General features: G+C 39.2%; 1 protein-coding gene across 1 annotated transcript; it reads left to right on the forward strand.

Moving 5' to 3' along the window:
• The first annotated feature begins 13,121 nt into the window (after positions 1 to 13,121).
• On the forward strand, positions 13,122 to 21,840 carry OTP (orthopedia homeobox). Its single transcript, XM_063963651.1, is given in 4 exon segments — positions 13,122 to 13,293; positions 14,060 to 14,268; positions 14,271 to 14,477; positions 20,851 to 21,840. Coding segments are annotated over 4 exon segments (975 nt in total). The 5' UTR covers positions 13,122 to 13,256; the 3' UTR covers positions 21,373 to 21,840.
• The last annotated feature ends 223 nt before the right edge of the window (positions 21,841 to 22,063 follow it).

Below are 22,063 nucleotides of genomic sequence, written 5' to 3' on the forward strand. Positions count from 1 at the left end.
CCGAAACACTGTTGGACCCTAATAAAGGGCAAAGTTTTATATTTCTTTCAAGCCTGTGAGTGCCGCCTTTATTCTATGGATATCTAAATGAACCCCATCGGAACACCGGGAAGGCACCGCAGCAATTATCTGCAGTATAGTGAGTGGAGTGCCGGGTCACTCGTTTAAATATATATATATATATATAGAGAGAGAGATTAAAGTCCCCCTGGCAGCAAAATCAGATTTAATCCTTCCTTGGATTGCACAAATGCTCCCAAATATCTGCTAAGAAGCACAAGTGTGCAGATTTTGCTAAACCTATAGGGCATTTTTGAAGAGGGTTTATGCAGTCACAACACCCCTATACTGTAAGCTATGAGTGGCCATAAGCAAAATATGAGGGGTAGAATGGAAAAGGTTGAGGCAGATAAGAGCAGAGACTGTGGGGTCGGGCTGGTCTACCTTGCTAAATCCAGACACTAACTGTGTACGGTTGGTAATACTCCGTACAAATATCCTAATTTCTGGACTGTTCGTGGCAAGCATTGATCGGTGGTAGCCATAATTGGTAACAGGGTGTACTTTGCACTTTTGTAGATAGATGTAAGTTCAAGTATGTTCCAGACAATGTAGTAAAATACTACACATGTAATAAAGATGTCCACTCTTATAATCAATTTAAGCAATCAAAAAGTTAAATGCAGCAGTATTTTATTGAAAAATGGAAACGAAACCCACTTCATTGTTTGGGGTGGGGGGGCACAGTGACGCATTTCATCATGAATTGCATCATCAAGCCCTTGGACCCACCACTTCAGTGTGGAAGTGAGCAGGACCCAGGAAGCCATCCACATCCACTCTGCCAGGATGTGGGAAAACTCTGACAGTAGAGAGTAAAAAAAAGAGATACACCTCCTAACAGATGTAAAGCTATAATTGTCCCTGTATTTACAAAAATAGTTCAATGCTCTTTGCAGACATGCATTTTTCCTGAACCCCTAAAGGGGTCTGCAAGGTTTGGTACATCTACCCCATACTACCAGTGTGGCCAACGCAAAAAAAAAGTACAGCACCTATTGAAATGGTGGGGTGTATGAAAAGACAAGAGGAGCCAAAAAGTCAGCATAACCAGGCAAAGGATCTCTGGTGGTTTGCGTAATATGGAGCCAATCACACCAAACTTGGATATAAAGTATGTATGCAGATAAACATATGTTTTCTTCTCAGTTACTAAATGCCAAATCTTGTTTAAAAGAGGTCATTGGACTGGGGGCTCTGAGGCTTTCAGTGACCATCCCCCAAGCACTGAGAAACATTTGTACAGAATGTTTATCAGCATTTTTGTCGAGTTGCTCTAATGGGCATCCAAGGAGACAAGATTTGGAGATTTGTACATGGAGTATATCAATGGTAAGTAATGTATAATGTCATCCCAAAACCAGGGCCGGTGCAAGGTCTCTCTGCAGCCAAGGCAAAGCTTCAACCTAGCGCCCCCTAACGTGCAATCCCCACCACCACCAATTCTCAGAGGGGAGATGCAGGTGGCCACTAGGTGGGCTGGGGAGAATTTCATCATTATACAGTAACATACACAGAGAAAAGGGACTTTTACAGTGAAAAAGGATATTGTAAAGAAAGTCACAACATTTTGTGACTTTGTTCACATTACACTTTCACTTTCAAATCCTTAAACGATGACCATTCTTTCTGCCTATGTACAGATGTAGCCACGTTTACCGTAGAAAGAAGGGTGCACTCCATAGTGCATAAACCAAATTTATTAAAGCAATCACATAAAAAGAAGTAATGAATCACGTACGAGCTGTGGCGGTATAAACCATTGCAAGCAACATCAACATGAAAGAGGTGTGCAACGAACAAGTGGCACATTTAGCAGATCTCCACGGCAGGACAGGTCATACCACCATCAAAGCCCCAGGCCATGTCTCTATGCGTTTCATCACTTGGGCTTTGTCAAAGGGCTCTGGGCACCAGTCCCAGCAGTGAGAATTTATAGGAAAAAACCATTGTATTTCCACATGCTGGACTTGTGGGGTGAATATATATATATTTACGGTTAAAATTCATAATAAACATTTAATAATCCATCTATGCAATGTCTAAAGGGTGGTTGGTTGACACCAGTGTGAATCTCGCTGACATTATATTACAGTTAATGGCATTCATTTATATAGCCCCATAGCTTTACAAATGGACGTCCATTTATACTAAGCAATGTGCATGTATTGACATTCATTTTCCTATAGGATTGCAAATGTGAAATTGTCAAATATCCCTAGAACCCCAGATGATATGGATTGTAAGCCTACTGCACTTGTTTCTGAAATGTAAAGGGATTGTTCACCTTTATATTACTATAATTTCTTTGCTTATGTATGTGCAATATTTATTGAATATTTTGCATAATTTTCCATTTCTTTCTATGCATTCGAGCCAAATACTACAGGTTTTGCTATACCTATCGGTTCCCTATCATGCAGAACAGTTGGTGCATTATGCATTGCATATATCTGTATCAAGAATGCAGCTTTGTGTCCTATCCCAGTGTAACACGAATAAACAGGACTGTCCTACTTAAAGACATGACTTAAAGCACATATGGAATCTCAAAGGAAAAATTCAATGTATATACAGTACAATAGTCAGTAAAATAAATCTCTCTGGTGGAGGAAATCCCCATAAGCTACTTTTTGGGAATCTAAATATTTGACAAATAAAGATGTAGATAGTAGAAGTGAAAACAGAGTGCAAAGAGCTACCCATTTAGAATAACCAATACTACATATCCCTAATCCCTAATCAATCACAATAATGAAGAACAACAGTCTGCTTACAGTTTGCTCTATTTGGCACATCTCTCCCAGTTACAATTAGCCAGTGCCATTAATCTGTCTGCTTCATGGCACTTACACAAAACCCCTTATATAAATGTTTCCAGTTTAAAAAATCCTTGCCTTCAACTTAAAGATAAAATAATATAATTAATTAAAGAGAAACCAACAGTAACGAGAATAATCACTCTGTTAAAAAAAGGTTTATTATTAATAATTCATAATGTAGATTGCAATAACAAATACACAATACATGTACCCTCCATAAATAGTACTCCATAATGTAGATTGCAGTAACATATACACCATTAATGTCCCCATCCATACATAATACTCTATAATGTGGGTTGTAGTAACATATACACCATAAATGTTCCCATCCATAGGTAATACTCCACAATGTAGAATGTAGTAACATATACAACAGTAATGTTTGTATCCATAAATAATACTCCATAATGTTGAATGTAGTAACATATACACCATTAATGTTCCCATCCATAAGTAATACTCTATAATGTAGAATGTAGTAACATATACAACAGTAATGTTTGTATCCATAAATAATACTCCATAATGTAGAATGTAGTAACATATGCACCATTAATGTTCCCATCCATAAATAATACTCCATAATATAGATTGCAGTAACATATACATTTATGTTCCTAACCATAAATACTAGTTATAATGTAGATTACAGTAACATATACACCATAAATGTTCCCATCCATAAATAATACTCTATAATGTATATTGCAGTTACATACACACCATAAATGTTCCTAGCCACAAATAATAATCAACAACGTAGGTTGTAATGACATACATATACAACATTAATGTTTCCATCCATCCATAAATAATGCTCCATAATATAGATTGCAGTAACATATACACTAATGTTCCTATCCACAAATTATACTCCATAATGTGGAATGTAGTAACAAATACAGTACATTAATGTTCCCATCAATAAATAATACTCCATTATGTAGACTGCAATAACATATGCAACATTAATGTTCCTGTCCATAAAATATCTATCAAAACATATAAATTACTTCTGTGTAGTGAAATTATTCCATCAATTTGTCAATGGGTCTGTAAAACGAATGGCACAGAATGTGTCATAATATTGATGGGGATTAGGCTACTAAATAGTTATTTAATCCCCCCATCTTCCCTCTATATTATTTTGGGCTGCAGAGCACATGGATGTGTTCTAGGTAAATGCTGTGTATAAATGCAGAGCTGTATACTAATCCCAGCATTAGTGGGGATAATGAGTTGGGTGAGTACAGGACCCCCTGTGTCTCCTCTGTGTGGATGAGGGGTCTGCAGCCGGGACCCCCATGCATCAGGTTGCTGGGGTATGAGTGTCTCCCAGCACTGGGGAGATTTTGGTAGAAGATCAATATTCTCCCCCAGCTTCATTAGCAGCTCTTAATGAGACCCCTTTAGTCCGTGACGTGCAGCCGCTCCATCTCATTAAGGAAATCGCTCTTCAATGCTGATTATTTTATTTGCAACCATAATTATAATTCTTTCGGCTAAATCACGGTTTAATGGAGCCCACATGGAGGGCAGCAGCACTAATGAGAGCAGGAGATGCGGCGGCGGGTGCTAGCGAGCTGGAGGTACCTGATGCGGGGTGTGAGGTGCATTGTGCCTCCTCTCACCAGGCGGCAGTAGCAGTACGGGGAGCCCAGAGCCGGGAGGAGGAGGAGGAGGAGGAGAGACCCAATACAGCAACTTATTACTTCTAATTCCCAAACTGTCACCAAATCACTTGCACGAAAGCAGAATGTCATTTGTTAGGCTGCATTTCTGCAGATGGGAGATCGATTTTCTCTTTACATTTCTCTAATTGACTGAATACAGACGCCCCTGAATGTGCCTCACCTGGGCCACCACAGGAATAAAAACTCAGCACAGTGTAACAATAACCTCAGCAATCTCCTGTCTGCAAACTATACCGCAACCAGAAACATAGCAATACATGAACAATACCACTAATAATAATAATAATAATAATAATAACAATAATAACAACAACAAAATCAGTGATTGTACAAATAGTGGTCATTTGTGTTCTATTAAACAATCTATTCGAGGATTGTACAGTTGCGACTACTAACCCCTTAAACATGTATCTATCGCTATATGTTTACATAGCGGTAAATAGATCGATCAATCGATAGATACATAGATAGATAGCTAGATAGATAGATAGATAGATAGATAGATAGATAGATAGATAGATCTATTCATATGAATTGTTGACATTATGACTGTAGACAAATCATAGCGCCCCCCCCCCTTCTCTTTTTCCATATGCGAGAGAAAGGGGACTGTTTTATGTTCCCATATAAAATCTTGCACTCTACATATAGTGATATTAAATAGAATAGACTTTCAAAGAGGAATCATCTATTTGGAAAGACTACCAGTCTGCACCCCCTGACACTGAATGTAACTGCCCCAGAGTTTGTGTATGAGGCAGATTGGATTCTTTGTTCTGTGATGTGCTGCAGACAGGGTACCTGACAGTCAATAGATGGTACCTGTGAGCTGTACTCTGTTATGTTCACCTGGGCCAGTGGACAGGCACTGGAAAACTGGCCTGGTGTAGGAGTGTGACATAAAGTGAATTGCAGAGACTACTGGCTATGAATAGGTTAAGAAAACTGGGGTAATAATGATGTGGTCTGGCTTCTTCCTGCATGCTGCCATATAGTAACATGCCCTTGGCAGTGAAGGGGTTAGGAGGACTGGTACCAATGTGGCTGTCCCTGCACCCTTTGCTTTGCAATATAGTATTTATGCTCTTGGCAGTGATGGGGTTAGTAGCACTGGTATCAGGGTGGCTGTTTCTGTACCCCCCCCCCTGCTCTGCTGTTAGTGTTATGCCCTTGGCAGTGAAGGGGTTAGTAGGACTGGTACCAGGGTGGCTGTTCCTGTACCCCCCTGCTCTGCTGTTAGTGTTATGCCCTTGGCAGTGAAGGGGTTAGTAGGACTGGTACCAGGGTGGCTGTTCCTGTACCCCCCTGCTCTGCAGTTAGTGTTATGCCCTTGGCAGTGAAGGGGTTAGTAGGACTGGTACCAGGGTGGCTGTTCCTGTACCCCCCTGCTCTACTGTTAGTGTTATGCCCTTGTCAGTGAAGGGGTTAGTAGGACTGGTATCAGGGTGGCTGTTTCTGTACCCCCCCCCCCTGCTCTGCTGTTAGTGTTATGCCCTTGTCAGTGAAGGGGTTAGTGGGACTGGTACCAGGGCGGCTGTTCCTGTACCCCCCTGCTCTGCTGTTAGTGTTATGCCCTTGTCAGTGAAGGGGTTAGTAGGACTGGTACCAGGGTGGCTGTTCCTGTACCCCCCTGCTCTGCTGTTAGTGTTATGCCCTTGTCAGTGAAGGGGTTAGTAGGACTGGTACCAGGGTGGCTGTTTCTGTACCCCCCCCCCCTGCTCTGCAGTTAGTGTTATGCCCTTGGCAGTGAAGGGGTTAGTAGGACTGGTATCAGGGTGGCTGTTTCTGTACCCCCCCCCCCCCCTGCTCTGCTGTTAGTGTTATGCCCCTGTCAGTGAAGGGGTTAGTGGGACTGGTACCAGGGTGGCTGTTCCTGTACCCCCCTGCTCTGCTGTTAGTGTTATGCCCTTGTCAGTGAAGGGGTTAGTAGGACTGGTATCAGGGTGGCTGTTTCTGTACCCCCCCCCCCCCCCCCCTGCTCTGCTGTTAGTGTTATGCCCTTGTCAGTGAAGGGGTTAGTAGGACTGGTACCAGGGTGGCTGTTCCTGTACCCCCCTGCTCTGCTGTTAGTGTTATGCCCTTGTCAGTGAAGGGGTTAGTGGGACTGGTATCAGGGTGGCTGTTTCTGTACCCCCTGCTCTGCCATGCTTTGCAGGTCCCCTGGCAGGGAGCAGGTTATGTGCACTGGGCCAGGTCTGCTGTATGAGGCTGGCTGCCTCTCCAGTGGGAAGGCAAAGGCTGATCTCTGAAATTGCTTACAGAATTACATTTGTTTTTCTTCTGATTTTATTAAAAGTCACTCCTCATCTCCAGAACGCGTGAAAATATCTACTTTCCACTCAGATACACCACATTAACTTGTTGGAGGAGAATTTGTTTGTTTGTCTATTTTATTTATTTGCTGGATAAGATTGATGCAGTCTTATTAGTGCTATCTGTGGGTCTGGAGAGTGATAAGGTTGAGATGTTCCCTCTTTATTCCAATTACCAGACTTGTCACCAAACTGAATAACTGATATATGATTATGTATCTTGTGTAAATAGAAATCAGAAAAGCAACGAACTTAAGAGAATGTTGTAAGGAAGTATGCCTGAGCCTGCCTGTATTCTACCTATGTAATTGCTGAGATGAAGCTGCCTGGTGAGGGATCAGACAGGAGAGTATTGCTATACATAGGGCGATACATTAGTTTCTGCGGAAGGATGACAGCTTCTTCTTCAGGGCTTTACCTGTATGCAGTCATTGCCTTCTAATAAGCTTCAGGGGGGAAAAGAGGAATAATTACTAGTCTTTATTTATCCTATTGTTGTACAGGATTTAACTTACATGCTTTCATCTATCTATCTATCTATCTATCTATCTATCTATCTATCAATCAATCAATCAATCAATCAATCATATTTTCTCTATTTATCTATCTTTCTATCAATCATATTTTTTATCTATCTATCTATCTATCTATCTATCATCTATCTATCTATCTATCTATCTATCTATCTATCTATCTAATCAATCTATCTATTTGTATATATATCTATAAATATATCTATCTACCTCTATCTATCCATCTATGTGTATCTATCTATCTATCTATCTATCTATCTATCTATCTATCTATCTATCTATCTATCTATCTATCTATCTATCTATCTATCTCTATAGATCTATCTCTCTCTCTCTCTCTCTCTCTCGTTCTCTCTATCTCTATAGATCTATCTATCTATCTATCTATCTATCTATCTATCTATCTATCTATCTATCTATCTATCTATCTAGTCTCCTTGAAAAAGGTATATGACAGAGTGAATAAGCCACATTTTATAATCTGAATCTTGGCATCATAGCTGGGGTGCATATTCCTAATTCTATCTATCTATCTATCTAACTAACTAACTAACTAACTAACTAACTAACTAACTAACGGTAACCAATAGAATTAGTCATTAACTCCTTATTTGACCAGAATGTTATTAGTAAGGCTTCCAGTGGAAAGCCATTTGTGCTCCAAATGTATCTAGGTGTATTGCCAATGTTACTATATGTGTATACATAGAAAGTGTATTTATGTGTAATATATGTGCACATGTATAGGACAGAACCAGATGTGTGCTTGGAACTATATATTTAGACCTTAGAATGAGAAAAGTACTATCAGACAGGGTTGAAAGATCAAACGTCTATTCTATTTGCCAAAGAAAAAGACAGCCTGTCATAATTGTAATGGGAATGATCTGGAATAAGACAGCTTTCAGATGTAAGGAAGGGGATTGCTGGTGACGGCTGCAACACCCAGTCCTCAGGCAGAATATAAGGGTTACCCATGGGTGACCTAGGTAGTGATCTACTTTACTACTGTAAGGCCTGTATAGACCAGTGGTGACCTGCATAGGAACTATATATCACTATATTCACTACACAGACACCTATATCTACTATTGATGCCCAGGAGGGGCTGCAGGATCCCATTGTACTCCATTGGACCTTGCACCACGGTGATACCAGGGAGCTTATCCCTCAGCTTATAGTATAAACACAAGAGCATGAGTGTCATTAGCAACGAATGGAAATTGATTATTGACATCAAGCTATAAATATGAAAATGTTACATCTTTAATTGTGAAGAGTGTTACAATGGGGCTGCATAAAGTGAACAAGTCAACACTGGAAAACTGAAATGTGAATAATCGGTTGTGAAAATGTTTGTGTGTGTGTGTGTGTGTGTGTGTGTGTGTGTGTGTGTGTGTGTGTGTTTCTTTTATTCTCTCTAAACTTTTTTTATTGTTTCTCCTGTTCGAAATAAAAAAAAATTGAGTTTCCAAGTTAAGTCAAATCTCTCTCTCTCTCTCTCTCTCTCTCTCTCTCTCTCTCTCTCTCTCTCTCTGTCTCATCGATTAATATTTACTTAAATATTGCAGTATCACATGTGATAATCTACAGTATGTACTCAGGTAATAGCTACATTTACTTTTTGGATTTGCCAGTGAACCTAAGGATTGAGCGGTGCCCTTCCTGGCAGGAAGCCACTGAAGGGTTAAACTGAGGAGTCCTGTGTATGTGATATGTGTAATATCCCGGTGCAGTCACTCTCAGAGGATATACTGTACCTGCACTAGCGCCATGTTCAGGGTCAGAGCATGAGGTGGCAATGGATTTATATCTATTTTAAAACATTATATGTACTTAGTTAAAATTGAACAAAAATAGAAAGAAAAGGGGAGAAAAAAAATCCGATTTCCTTGAGCCAGGTCCCTGGCAGATAGTCTTGTACAAAATTCAATCTCTATTTTTATGAGAGGTAAACTGTCTAAATAAATTGTATTAGGGGCCGACCAATATATTTTCTGGTAGTTCCCATTGTTCCAGTTCTACATGTGTGCTGCAATCTAAAACCTATTTATGGAGCAAAAATCACTGCATCCGTCATAGAAAATCCTTTTAGCTTGCTTTAAAGTGATTTTGTGGACACTTCTTCCATTCTGATCATTTGTGGTCAGCCCCACTCAAACCACTATATGTGTGTGTGTGTGTGTGTGTGTGTGTGTGTGTGTGTGTGTGTGTGTGTGTGTGTGTGTGTGTGTGTGTGTGATATATACAGATAGATAGATAGATAGATAGATAGATAGATAGATAGATTGATTCACACATTTATCAGAGCAATGTATTTATTGGACAGCCTACATCAATCTTAAAAAAAAGCAGGTGCTTGATGTGGTTAATACACGCTGTGTAGCAGACGAAAAAATATTTTAAGCATTTTGGACAATGTTAACCCGTTGGAGATCACAGATGAGCCTATAGTTGCATTCCATAGGTTCATGTGAGCTAGTACTCATCTATCCTCTTCTGCTATTATACACTGTCTCCCCTCTTCACCGGGCTCCCATTTCTCCTCGCTCATTGTTAGCCATGCTGGTTGAAGAGGGAGGGGGGGATGCCTACCCCCGAGCCTGAAAAGAAATGATTTAGTTTGTTTATACTAGCACAAAAATCAAGAGCAATAGAAAAGTCATAAAATGAAGCGCTCTATCAATCACTGGACGGCCAGTAACACAGATTGATCATTCCTTAATAACACCTTATTGTTATTACTCTGATGTGTCCGCACATGTAACTATTACACAATTATTTATCGCTGGACCCACAGTGCTCAGGCTGCACAAACACATGCCTCTGTTTATATGCACACATATAATATTATTATTATTATTATTATTATTATTATTATTATTATTATTATTATTATCATTATTATTATTATTATTACTACTACTACAACAACAACAACAACAACAACAACAACAACAACAACTATTATTTACACCTTTATTTCAAAAGTACAATATGTAGTAAACCTTGAAGCTATATATATATATATATATATATATATATATATATATATATATATATATAAAACGAAACCCACAAATAATAAAAGTCTGAATTCGAAAAATACAGTAATAATACAATAGTGGCACTGAGGACGTAGTAATGAGCTATCCATGGTCCTGATGCACAGTTGAAGAGTCTACCCAATAATATGGCTGATCACGCTGTTTAATATGATCAAATAATGAAGCAAACAAATTATATATATATATACACACACACACACACACACACACACACACACACACACACACACACACACACACACACACACACACACACACACATATATATAAAATCAGCGCCTGTATTTAGTCCACGTTTGCACAAGATATCGCATCTTTGTGTTCACTGAGGATCCCCCCACCCTGTGTCCCCTCGCCCCTGGGTTCATGGCTAGGTGTCTGGGGGTGATCCGCAGTCCATCTCCCGCAGAAGCAGCACACAGCGGGTTGTATATGGGGTGACAGGTGCCCAGATTCCTCTCTGCCTCCTCCTTTGTCTGATCATCTCTTGTCCAGGCAAACAACGGGAAGAGCCCCCTGCATCTGCCGCGGTCAATCCCAAATCTGTGCCGCAGTCAGTTGATTAAGTAGCAAATTCACTCCCCACAAAAAAAACAGGAAGAAAAACTCCGTGTACTGTGTAATAATCCCTCCATCTCCACCCTGCACCCCCTCTTCCCTCTGCTTTATACTTTTCTGCTAAATGAATAATCTTAATTGTATCACTCTGGGATTAAAAATCAATGTTAATCAAGTGAAGTCTTGTAAATATCTGTTTGCATTGTACATTGTGCTTAGCGTTCCTTTTTTTTATATATCTCCTTGTTGTGCAAATAAAAAGGAAGCGACAAGAAAAATCAGCCCAGATAACGTGAAAAGGGCAATTCTGCTCTGCTTCAAACACAATTGAAACGGATTGTTTGCGAGCACATCAGAAATTGTACAGAATTTTGCACTTAATTTCCTCACTTATCATTTACAATAAGAACCTCTTGGTTTGACAGCCAAGTCTAAACAGTAGTAAATTAGTACAAATTTATACTGATTTTACTCTAATAATCGTAATAAAAGCTTATAGATTTGGCACTAATTACATAAATGCCTAATGATCTTGAAAATTACTCTGGTTAGAAATATATTGCTAATCTAAACTTTGTTGTTGGCTGGGATTGAAGAATCAGAACATTAGAGATGGTTCGCTTCCCCCTGTTCAGAGCACTTGAGATTGTTCCTACACTTTTAACATATTCAAATGAAAATAAAGAGCATTTAACTGTATTTACTGCATGAAATTGGGTTTGTATACGTAAGATGTTCTTAAATTCCTTAATACAGAATGGAGAAAAGTGTTCAGTGATTTACCATCAAGAATAAATGGAGAACATCACTTTTTTTTTTTCAAAGATGCAATAAGACCAAACCTAATCACACCGAGATTTCAGAGAATATTCATCCACTACAATTTACTGTGGCAAGCGTTGCCTACATAAAGTGTGAACGATGGAAAGCCATGGATTTGTTTATTTCAAGCTTATTTTAATAACGTTGTTTAAAGTGATCAAATCATGAAGGAAAACAAATACACTTACTCACGTTATGCATTATAGAGAGATATACGAATTCTGACCCTCTAAAGGCCCTAAGCTCTTGGAAATCATATGGCGATAACGGGCAGGTTTTGTAAACACTGCAAAAATCGAATTTAGCAGTTATATTGTTTATAGATCAGAGATAGTTACCGTTCCATAGTCTGAGATACATGGTGCCACGCCCTGCCAATTTACAGAACGAGGGTGTTCCGTTAACATAAAAATAACATCCACTACATATATATATATATATATATATATATTCATTTTTATTTTTTTTTACGTATTAAACTGGCCACATCTATTGAACGTGAACGTCTGTATCAATAGTGACTGACTATCGGAGGCTGGTTGTAGAAGCGGCGGGTAAATGATGCGCTAAATTTTATCTATCAACGTTTATTTAACCCTACAGGAGCCTAATTGTTAACAATTACAAAGCGAGGCCACTTAAAGACGAATATTGCACAACGGTTTCACTTACACACCAATCAAAGCAGACAATCATAATTAAGATTAAAAAAATTAAAGCAGCAACGATTAAAGACGGTCAAATGGTAATGGAAAAAAATAAATTATATACAGACAATTAATTTCAAATAATAATAATAATAATAATAATAATAATAATAATAACATGCAATTTTTATTTTTAAATGAGTGCAATGATTTCCTGTGATTGACTTTGTGTATGAATTTTGACCGTGATTTTGTACATGGGATGTGAGTGCAGTTAAACATGGCAAAATCCTTAGTCCAGTAGATGCTGGCAGAAGTTCCAGGTCCCAGCCACTGGCACTTGCCTACCAAGCACAGTAAAGAAGGAATAGAGCATGTGATAAGGCACTGGGGATAAGCATCCATTGAGAGACACACGGAGCTCCTGCCCCCTGCACTCACACTCAGCCTGTAGCTGCAGCAGGGGGACTTGCTCTGGCAGCGTTGCCGGTGACATTTGCAGCTCTCTCTGTGATTGGCTGGCAGGCAGTGGCAGCCGCTCAGCAGCTCACCCAGGCACTAAGCACCTCCCCGCCTCTCTAAAGGACATTATAATGCAGGGGACCCCCTTTTTAAGCACAAACCGAATTTTCTTTCATTTAGCCTATCTATATCTATCTATCTATTTTTATTTTTTAAATCGTTAACCAGCCGGCAGGATTTGGGGGGGACAGGCTTTCGCCCTGGAGCGGTGCGCGATGCTGTCTCACGCCGACCTCCTGGACGCCCGACTCGGTGAGTTTGTGCCACCCTCTCCCCTCCCAGGGAAGCGTCAATTTGTGCCTGATTCCGCCTTAATGCACTCTAAATGGGCTAATTCCTTCCAAAGTAATTGTGTAGTATTAAACTTTAATTTGATTTAACTGCAAGTCTTATAATACATGTAATCTGGGCATCTAAGGAAGAGAGATGTCATTATATTTAGCCAGAAATAACTGTTTGCTTGCTTCTTTGAGATGATCTGTTTGCGTGTCTGTGGATTTGTCTTCTTTGATTTTTTTTTATCATTATTTTTGTTTCCTGCGTGTAAGTGACTGGTAGATTGGAGCTGGGATCTGGCGCTTGTAGAGGGAGACTGCCAGGGGTAGGCTGCTGCCTTAGGGCACAATAGGAAACTTTTAGTTTGTGGAGTTTGCAGGGCTCTTGTTTCCTGCAGAAGAAAGCATGGTGATGCAGGGACGCTACACAATGCAGTGTGCCAGGTAATGGTAACCCAAAGGCAGAAAGTAGTGCCCAGTGGTAATGCAGGATCTCCTTATAGATTATTGCAAAACTGTTCGTAAAGTTCGGTATTGGGAAGTGGGGTCAGACTGTGAGTGGTGCGTGTAAATGATGCTTTGGCACAGGTAGGGCACCTAGTGCCATGTAGCGGGGTTGGGCATGACATATAACACATACATGATGTACTGGCTGGAGGATAATGTATGTGTGTGTATGTGTGTGTGTGAGTGTGATGTCCTGTTAGGAGGCCCCGTCTGACCTTTCCTTTCCCCCCGCACAGGGATGAAGGACGCGGCGGAGCTGCTAGGGCACCGTGAGGCGGTAAAGTGCCGCCTCGGAGTGGGGGGATCGGACTCGGTCCACCCGGGAGACCTGGCCAGCAACGCAGACCAGGTTGAGGGCACCACGCTGCTACCCGGGGAGGACATCACCAGCGTGGGATCCAACCAGTCCTCCCTGGCCGTCAGCTCCAAGGACCCGGACAAGCAACAGCAGCAGCACAGCAGCAGAACCCCAACCAGTCCGGCCAGCAGCAGGGCCAGAGCCAGGGACAACAGAAGCAGAAGAGGCACCGGACCCGCTTCACCCCGGCCCAGCTCAACGAGCTGGAGCGCAGCTTCGCCAAGACCCACTACCCGGACATCTTCATGCGTGAGGAGCTGGCACTGAGGATCGGCCTCACAGAGTCCAGGGTGCAGGTAAGAAGTGGCCAGATACCCAGAGCCGATCTCACTGTATGTATCATTACAGCCATCTCGTCTCATAGATTGTCTTTGCACCCAGTGGCCATGTCACAGTGTGTATCATAGCAGCTAGCCAGTGTCTGTCTCCTAGGGCTATACAGTATGTGATATATATATATATATATATATATATATATATATATATTTATTTATTGTAATTAATAATGGAGTGTATGTATATATATATATATATATATATATATATATATATATATATATATATAATTATATATGTGTGTGTACATATAGTTATTTAAGCAGAATAAGGGTTTTAGTACACATAGGTATAAGTAATTATGCAGGCAGATTGAGGATTGTCAAATAAACATAGACACACGACAGTGGCCAGGCACACTACTGTTGTATATTGCAGCATAAAACGGCAAAACGAAATGGATTTTATGCACAGATTAAGTAAACTTTCTGTCACATCCCTTTGCACATCTTCTAACTAAAAAAAACACTGATTCGTTGAAGTGCGCTGACCAAGGTGCTGAAAGCCTGTCATTAGTGCTATTCGTGGGTCTATCTAATAATACGGTATGAATACACTGTTGAGACAATGAAAACATGTGTTTCATTATTATTATTATTATTATTATTATTATTATTATTATTATTATTACTACTGTTATCAAGCACAACAGTATTATAATTATTATTGCTATCCAAACCCGTTTTTCTAAGAAATCTCCATTTTACAGAGCTATTACGGCTTCAGTATTATTCACACTAGGAATGAATGAATAACAATCAAATCAATGTCTCCTAAGTCATGTTAGTAAACGGACAGTAACACACACAGCTAATTACAGACGGTTACAATGAAAAGCTTGCTTGCGAGATAAATAAAGCAATTTTGGAAATGCTATTACAATAAGTGTGTCATAATTCCAATCCTCAAAAAATAAATGCTGAAAAATTGTATAAAGTACTCTTTTTATATTATTAGAATAATACTTTTACAATAGATCTACATTTACATTTGTAAATTTGTAAACGAGAGCAGAAACGCATTCTCTGGCATAATCAGAAATATCAGTTTATCTATTTTGGATTATATTTATTTTTAGATGATTGGCAAAACGGTATTTGTTGTGTGTTAAATGGACACACTTATTAAAAGAAAAAAAAAATCCCCATATGCTTAATTGTAAATGGCAAAATACTGAATGTAATGAACTAAAAACTCATTTATAAAACGAAAAAAATGCAGGAATTATTCTGTTCTAAATTATTTTAACAGAACAAGAATTAAAATGGCATTTCAGGCCGATTAGCATTGTGTCGTTTAAGATATGCAAAATATATGCTCCTCACAATTTAATGTTTCATTTACATGAACACGGAATTTACATGTAACGATGATTGCTCTGTGTTCCTTTATGGGTTATGTTATACAGTGCATTCCACTGAACAGATGGCCTCGCATTTCCTTGTAGTGAATAAGACATTGTTTGAATTGCCCAATTTCTTGTAACTCCTATAAATGGATGGAGGAAAAAAGTTGCGAGAGTTCTAAGAAAATGATACAGTGTTATTAGGGCCAGATTATATACCATGGGCACATTAAAAATAATAATACAGAGATTTATCCTCCAGGCAGCCCGAGTCGGAGCCTGCCAGAGTCTGCTTTGCCAGCTATAAAAGCCATTCAGTTTATGGCTCGCCATTATTAGAAACCAATTCCAGAATTATTTATAACCCGGGATGGCTTATTAGGCAGCAATGCGAAAATCATGCAAATGATGCGATCAGATGCAATATAATAAGCATAATCATTAGTCTCTCGCAAGGATTAATTAACTTTCAATATTTTATTTACATAAAAAACATATCAGTGGGAAAATAAAATAAAGTTCTGCACATTTAGATTTCCCATTTCACAATTTTTACATGCTGGATGGAATACATATATATGTTAGCTGTGTATTGTGTTTATAATATTCATTTTCAAATAATGGAATGTACAATGGTGTGAGTATGTATGTGCGCATAATTATACATATGTGTAAACGAGCAATGTGTGTGTGTGTGTGTGTGTGTGTGTGTGTGTGTGTTTAAAGTGCTATCTTTCTCGCTTTATATATATATATATATATATATATATATATATAAAATACAGTCCTTAAGTGTGTATAAAATACATATATGTGTATGATGCATATGTGTGCTTGTATGCGTGTGTGTGTGTGTGTGTGTGTGTGTGTGTGTGTGTGTAGTGTCTATGTATGTGTTGCATACACGTTCGTGTGCTTTTGCTATATAGTTTTTTGTATACTGATATACGGTGTGTGCGTAAGAGTAAATCTATCTATCTATCTACCTACCTATAGCTATATATCTACACACACACACACACACACACACACACACACACACACACACACACACACACACACACACACACACACACACACACACACTTAAACATAGATATAAGTGTGTGTGTGTGTGTGTGTGTGTGTGTGTGTGTGTGTGTAGATATATAGCGATAGATAGATAGATAGAGGTGTGTGTGTGTGTGTGTGTGTTTGGATGTTCGTGTGTGTGTGTGTGTGTGTGTGTGTGTGTGTGTGTGTGTGTGTGTGTGTTTAGTGCCTGCATATTTGTTGCATATACTTTTGTATGTGTTTTTATTCCACATATCTAAGTTTATTTTATTCTTATGACCCCCATAAAGTACACTGATATAGATTTTTCCTGTACCGAAGCCCCAGCCTTGTCCTATGAAATGGTCCTGTCAGCTGCCACATCTTAATAGGGGACATGCCGAGGATTTTTCTGGTTTTATAATAGAATGGAGAAATTGCATGTTCTCCTTCTCCTGGCACTATTAACGTATAATGAATTCGGCCCCGAGTTCACGGATGGCTGATCGAAATGAACCTCAGATCCCAGCTTTAATACAACTCTCCAGATTTCCTACCAAATCTTCACATTAATCATCTCCAAGAGTGAGATTGCAATGAGGTCTTCATAAAGGTTGTCTCTGGGAAAAGGAAAAGAAAAAAACAATCCGCATTCCTTCCCAGGCCTGTCTCCCCTCTCCCCAGCCCTATCACCAGTCCATTTACAGTGCAGGAATTAAACGGGTAATATATTTCCAAATACCTTTACAGTTTGTCTGTATTATAACAATATGAGCGTCCCCTCCTTCCCCCCAATGCAAGCAGGATTCCCTCCTATCACTTTGCTCCTAGACATTATCTGTGGCAAAATGTAACCAAAAATTGTGCACCCCAAATGCAGCTAAAGTATTTAATGCGTTCATTCTCAGACATCACAGGCAACATGTCCAGAAGTCTGCGCAGGCGCGTTGCTCCTGCTGTGAATACCAAGGAATTTCTCCTATTTCCAGCACTCCACATAATACTCAAGCTATAGCCATTTGCACTGATGTTTAATGTCTTTGCTATCAGCTCTGATGGATGTGCTGTAGGGCGCTAGTAAACCATGACACATAAAATGATATTTTGTGTCTGCAATTCTAGTAATCCTCCCAGCATAATGGAGCAAACATTCTCTATTATTCATGTAATGTTTACATCCTTAATAGCGCCTAGATGTCTCTAATAATTCCTTCTTTTCGTTCCTTCAAGTGTGTCATTAAATACAGCAATTGCAACACAAAGACAATATTACATAGCTATTCTCTCTGCCAGATGTTAGCCAGCAACACATACAGTGCTAGCCCAATGGTTTTGTATACTGATTACGATAATGAAGGCACAATTAATATGTTATTACTAGAGCAACTCGTTTTCTAACTTCACGTAATAAGGTTTGATAGAGCATATACATATATATATATATATATATATATATATATATATATATATATATATATATATTTATTTATTTATTTGTGTTACTTACATTCCTTTTTGTCCCCACTGACAGTGCACAATATTTCACCTTATTTATAAGGCGCCAACATATTAGCAGCGCTGTGCATTCAGGGGATCGCTGCACAGATACTTTAACAAGCAATCTGTCGTTATAATAAACATGATCTTAAAGGGTACTTGGCTCTATCAATGAGACATACAGAAGACACGGCCGCATTAAATGTCAAAAAAACAACAACAACAACAACAACAACAACTGGAGCTGTCGTGTAATTTATATCCACAGTAATCTGCAGTTTTTCCGAAATACAGTAGGTAACACTTTGTATCGATCTAAATTATATAAATGGGTTATTTATTATGAGTAAAACAGTCTGGATAAAATAGAAACATTACAAGAACAAAATTACGTATAACACGCTCTTCATTTCTAGGGAGATATTGCAAACTCTGAAACAATTTGACATTTTATAATGTGACTCAAGTAATTATTTCAATGGTAGAATATTTCAGTAATTGACATTTTATTTACCTCTTAAAATGTGGGGAAAGTCAGACAATTAAAGAAAATAGTGCTGCCCGGCTTGCCTATGATCTAAAACATTAATTACATATTGCAATTATTGGTTGATTTCATAGACCATTTGAAAGGGTCACTGGGACACGAAGTTCCGCGAAAGTAGGATAGTCATACTGAAGGTTAGCTCAGTCTGTTCTAAGGAAAAGAAGAGGAAAAATCAGAAAGGACAATGAAAAAAATATTTTCAAATCTGGGTTAATTTTGCTGCTGCGCAGTACATAGGTACCAGTGAAGCGCAGATTTATTAATGATAAAGATATAAAGATATCAATCTCTACATTCAAAGCCCTGAAGTAATTCAATCCAGCGTAGAGAAAAATATTTAAAATTTGCTGAGCTGCCTGGCAAATCTAGGTTACGACACATTTAAATAGCATTTAGTAATTTTAAACTTTATATATATATATATATATATATATATATATATATATGTATATATATGTGTGTGTGTCACGAGTTCAGTATCCTCGGGAAAGTCTATAATATTCTTACAATTGAATGGGATTAAAATCCTCATATCAAATCACAATGTACAGGAAAGGTCAAATGTATTCATGAGATCGCATTGAGAGTGAATTCCGTGCTTGTGCCCTTGTGCCCCCTAAATATATCACCTACCACCCCGGTGCCCATCATTACTCTGTGGCCGCCCTCAGGAAGAGCCAGATGCGGGACGGGAGTGAGCTGGCGGGTGGACACTGAGGAAATAATACTCGCTGAAGAGTTTTTTTTTTTTTTTTTTTACATGATGTCAATTGAAGACAATACTACAAAATACCAATATCACTCTCATTATACTGCTATTACATCTGGCAGGATGCATCAATATTTAAAATTGAGCTTTTTTGTAACAGGAACAAGACTGCAATGAACATAATTAATTACATGTAGTTATTATTTTCATAAATGATAATGATTTACGGGTGATTACAGACGATTTTTCTATTTCTATTTCTACATTGACAATAATGTGTGCTATATATATATATATATATATATATATATATATATATATATATATATATATATTACAATTATAATACACTGTAGTAAAACTTAATAACATATCATACTTGGAGTATTATTAGGTGACACACAATCAGATGAGTAACGCTCCTCTCATATGCTTACCGACAGAAGTTGTCCGGCTAAGGCGTCAGCTGAGATAATGAAAACCGATGTTCAACTTTACCATTTAGATTGTGTTATTTTTCTGAAACTATAATAAATACAGAAACCAAAATGGGATAGACATCAGCGATTTTTTACGATTACATGATTACCTGATTATTACGTAAGGAATTTGACGGCATATATAAACCACTTGGCCCATAGTCACTAGCCAATAATCATGTATTATATTTTAACGTGCTTAACGTTTCTTTTTCTTTTCTTTTCCCCCCCCACAACATTTTATTAAAGATGCATAGAACAAAAATAGAGTCACTAGACGTTTCTTTTAAGAAATGCGTTAGTAAATCTGCAATATAATATGTACACTTCTATATATGCCTTGTATTAATTCGTGATTATGATGTAATCATTATGCTTCATTTTTTTTAAAGACGAAATGTTTTCATATTCTTAATAGTGTAACAATATAGCTATTTGTTAGCATGAACGCCTGTTCAGTCTGCAGTCTGTTAGTTGTGTGTTATAATTGCTCGGAAATTTCATAGAACATATACAGTAGGCTGAATGACTTTTCTAGCTGTGAACTAATGTGAGCGCTTTATGTGTAGTTTTAAAACATTTAAAATCATAATGATAACTGGTAACTTGGAGAGAAGGGGTGCTAGGATATGGGGTCGTAGTAGTTTTCTGAAGCAAGTGCAGTGTCTGTAATAGTATACCGTATGGCCTGTACAATAGGACTCATGTCTCCTGTACCCCTTAGGTCTGGTTCCAGAACAGACGGGCCAAGTGGAAGAAGCGCAAGAAGACCACCAATGTGTTCCGCGCCCCTGGCACCCTCTTACCCACCCCAGGATTGCCCCAGTTCCAATCAGCGGCCGCCGCAGCGGCGGCAGCAATGGGCGACAGCCTTTGCTCTTTCCACGCCAACGACACCCGCTGGGCCACGGCCGGAATGGGGGTCTCCCAGCTCCCATTACCACCCTCCCTTGGAAGGCAGCAGGCTATGGCGCAATCTCTTTCTCAGTGCAGCCTGGCGGGCGGCCCCCCACCCGGCTCTATGGGCTTGTCCAACATGGGCTCCAATGGCTCGGGGCTGCAGTCACACCTTTACCAGTCCGCCTTCCCTGGCATGGTGCCCACCTCATTGCAGGGTCCCAGCAACGTGACGGGCTCCCAGCAGCTCTGCAGCTCCCCGGACAGCAGTGATGTGTGGAGGGGAACCAGCATTGCCTCCTTGCGCCGCAAAGCACTTGAGCACACAGTCTCCATGAGCTTTACTTAATGTCCAATGTTCTCCCTATTGTCCCCCTCTGCTCTGCTCACCCCCATTTCACCATCTCCCCTGGACTTCCAAACGGTGGAGTCTATAGCTAAGCCATGGATCAGATAACTCTCCTTGTGACAGTGGCAAGAATACCTAAGGAGCAATTGATTAACCCAGTATCTTTACACTGATGCCCCTTCAGCGGCTGGCCATAACGGGATGTTTTGTCCCTCTTCCAAAGATACCTGCAGATCCCAAACACCCAATTAATGTAAATTATTTACTGGCCAATAAAATATGTTTTCTGCCTGGGTGAAATTGGTGAAATGCCATATTCATATTTAACCATAACGAAAGAACACACTCTCATTCAAACTGTCTCCTAGCCAGAGTGGTGCAAAAAGCCTCAAAGGTTCACCACCATGCATATGGTCGGCCAATTCTTTATATATATATATATATATATATATATATATATATATTGTGACATTACAAGGCTTTGTCAAAGGATAGTTATGGAAAATAAATAAATATATAGATAGTACAGTAGGGTCAGCCCCCTCCCCCCATAAATATTGAATAGACTGCTGCTTACCAAATATAATAACCAATTCGAAGATCGACTGCAGATAGGAGTAATTTATCTGCCATGGAATTAGTTTAGTCCTCCAACTGCCCTCTATCCATCTCTTTCTATATTCATTACTTC

Source organism: Pseudophryne corroboree, chromosome 1 (assembly GCF_028390025.1).
Source record: "Pseudophryne corroboree isolate aPseCor3 chromosome 1, aPseCor3.hap2, whole genome shotgun sequence".
Taxonomy (NCBI): Eukaryota; Metazoa; Chordata; class Amphibia; order Anura; family Myobatrachidae; genus Pseudophryne; species Pseudophryne corroboree.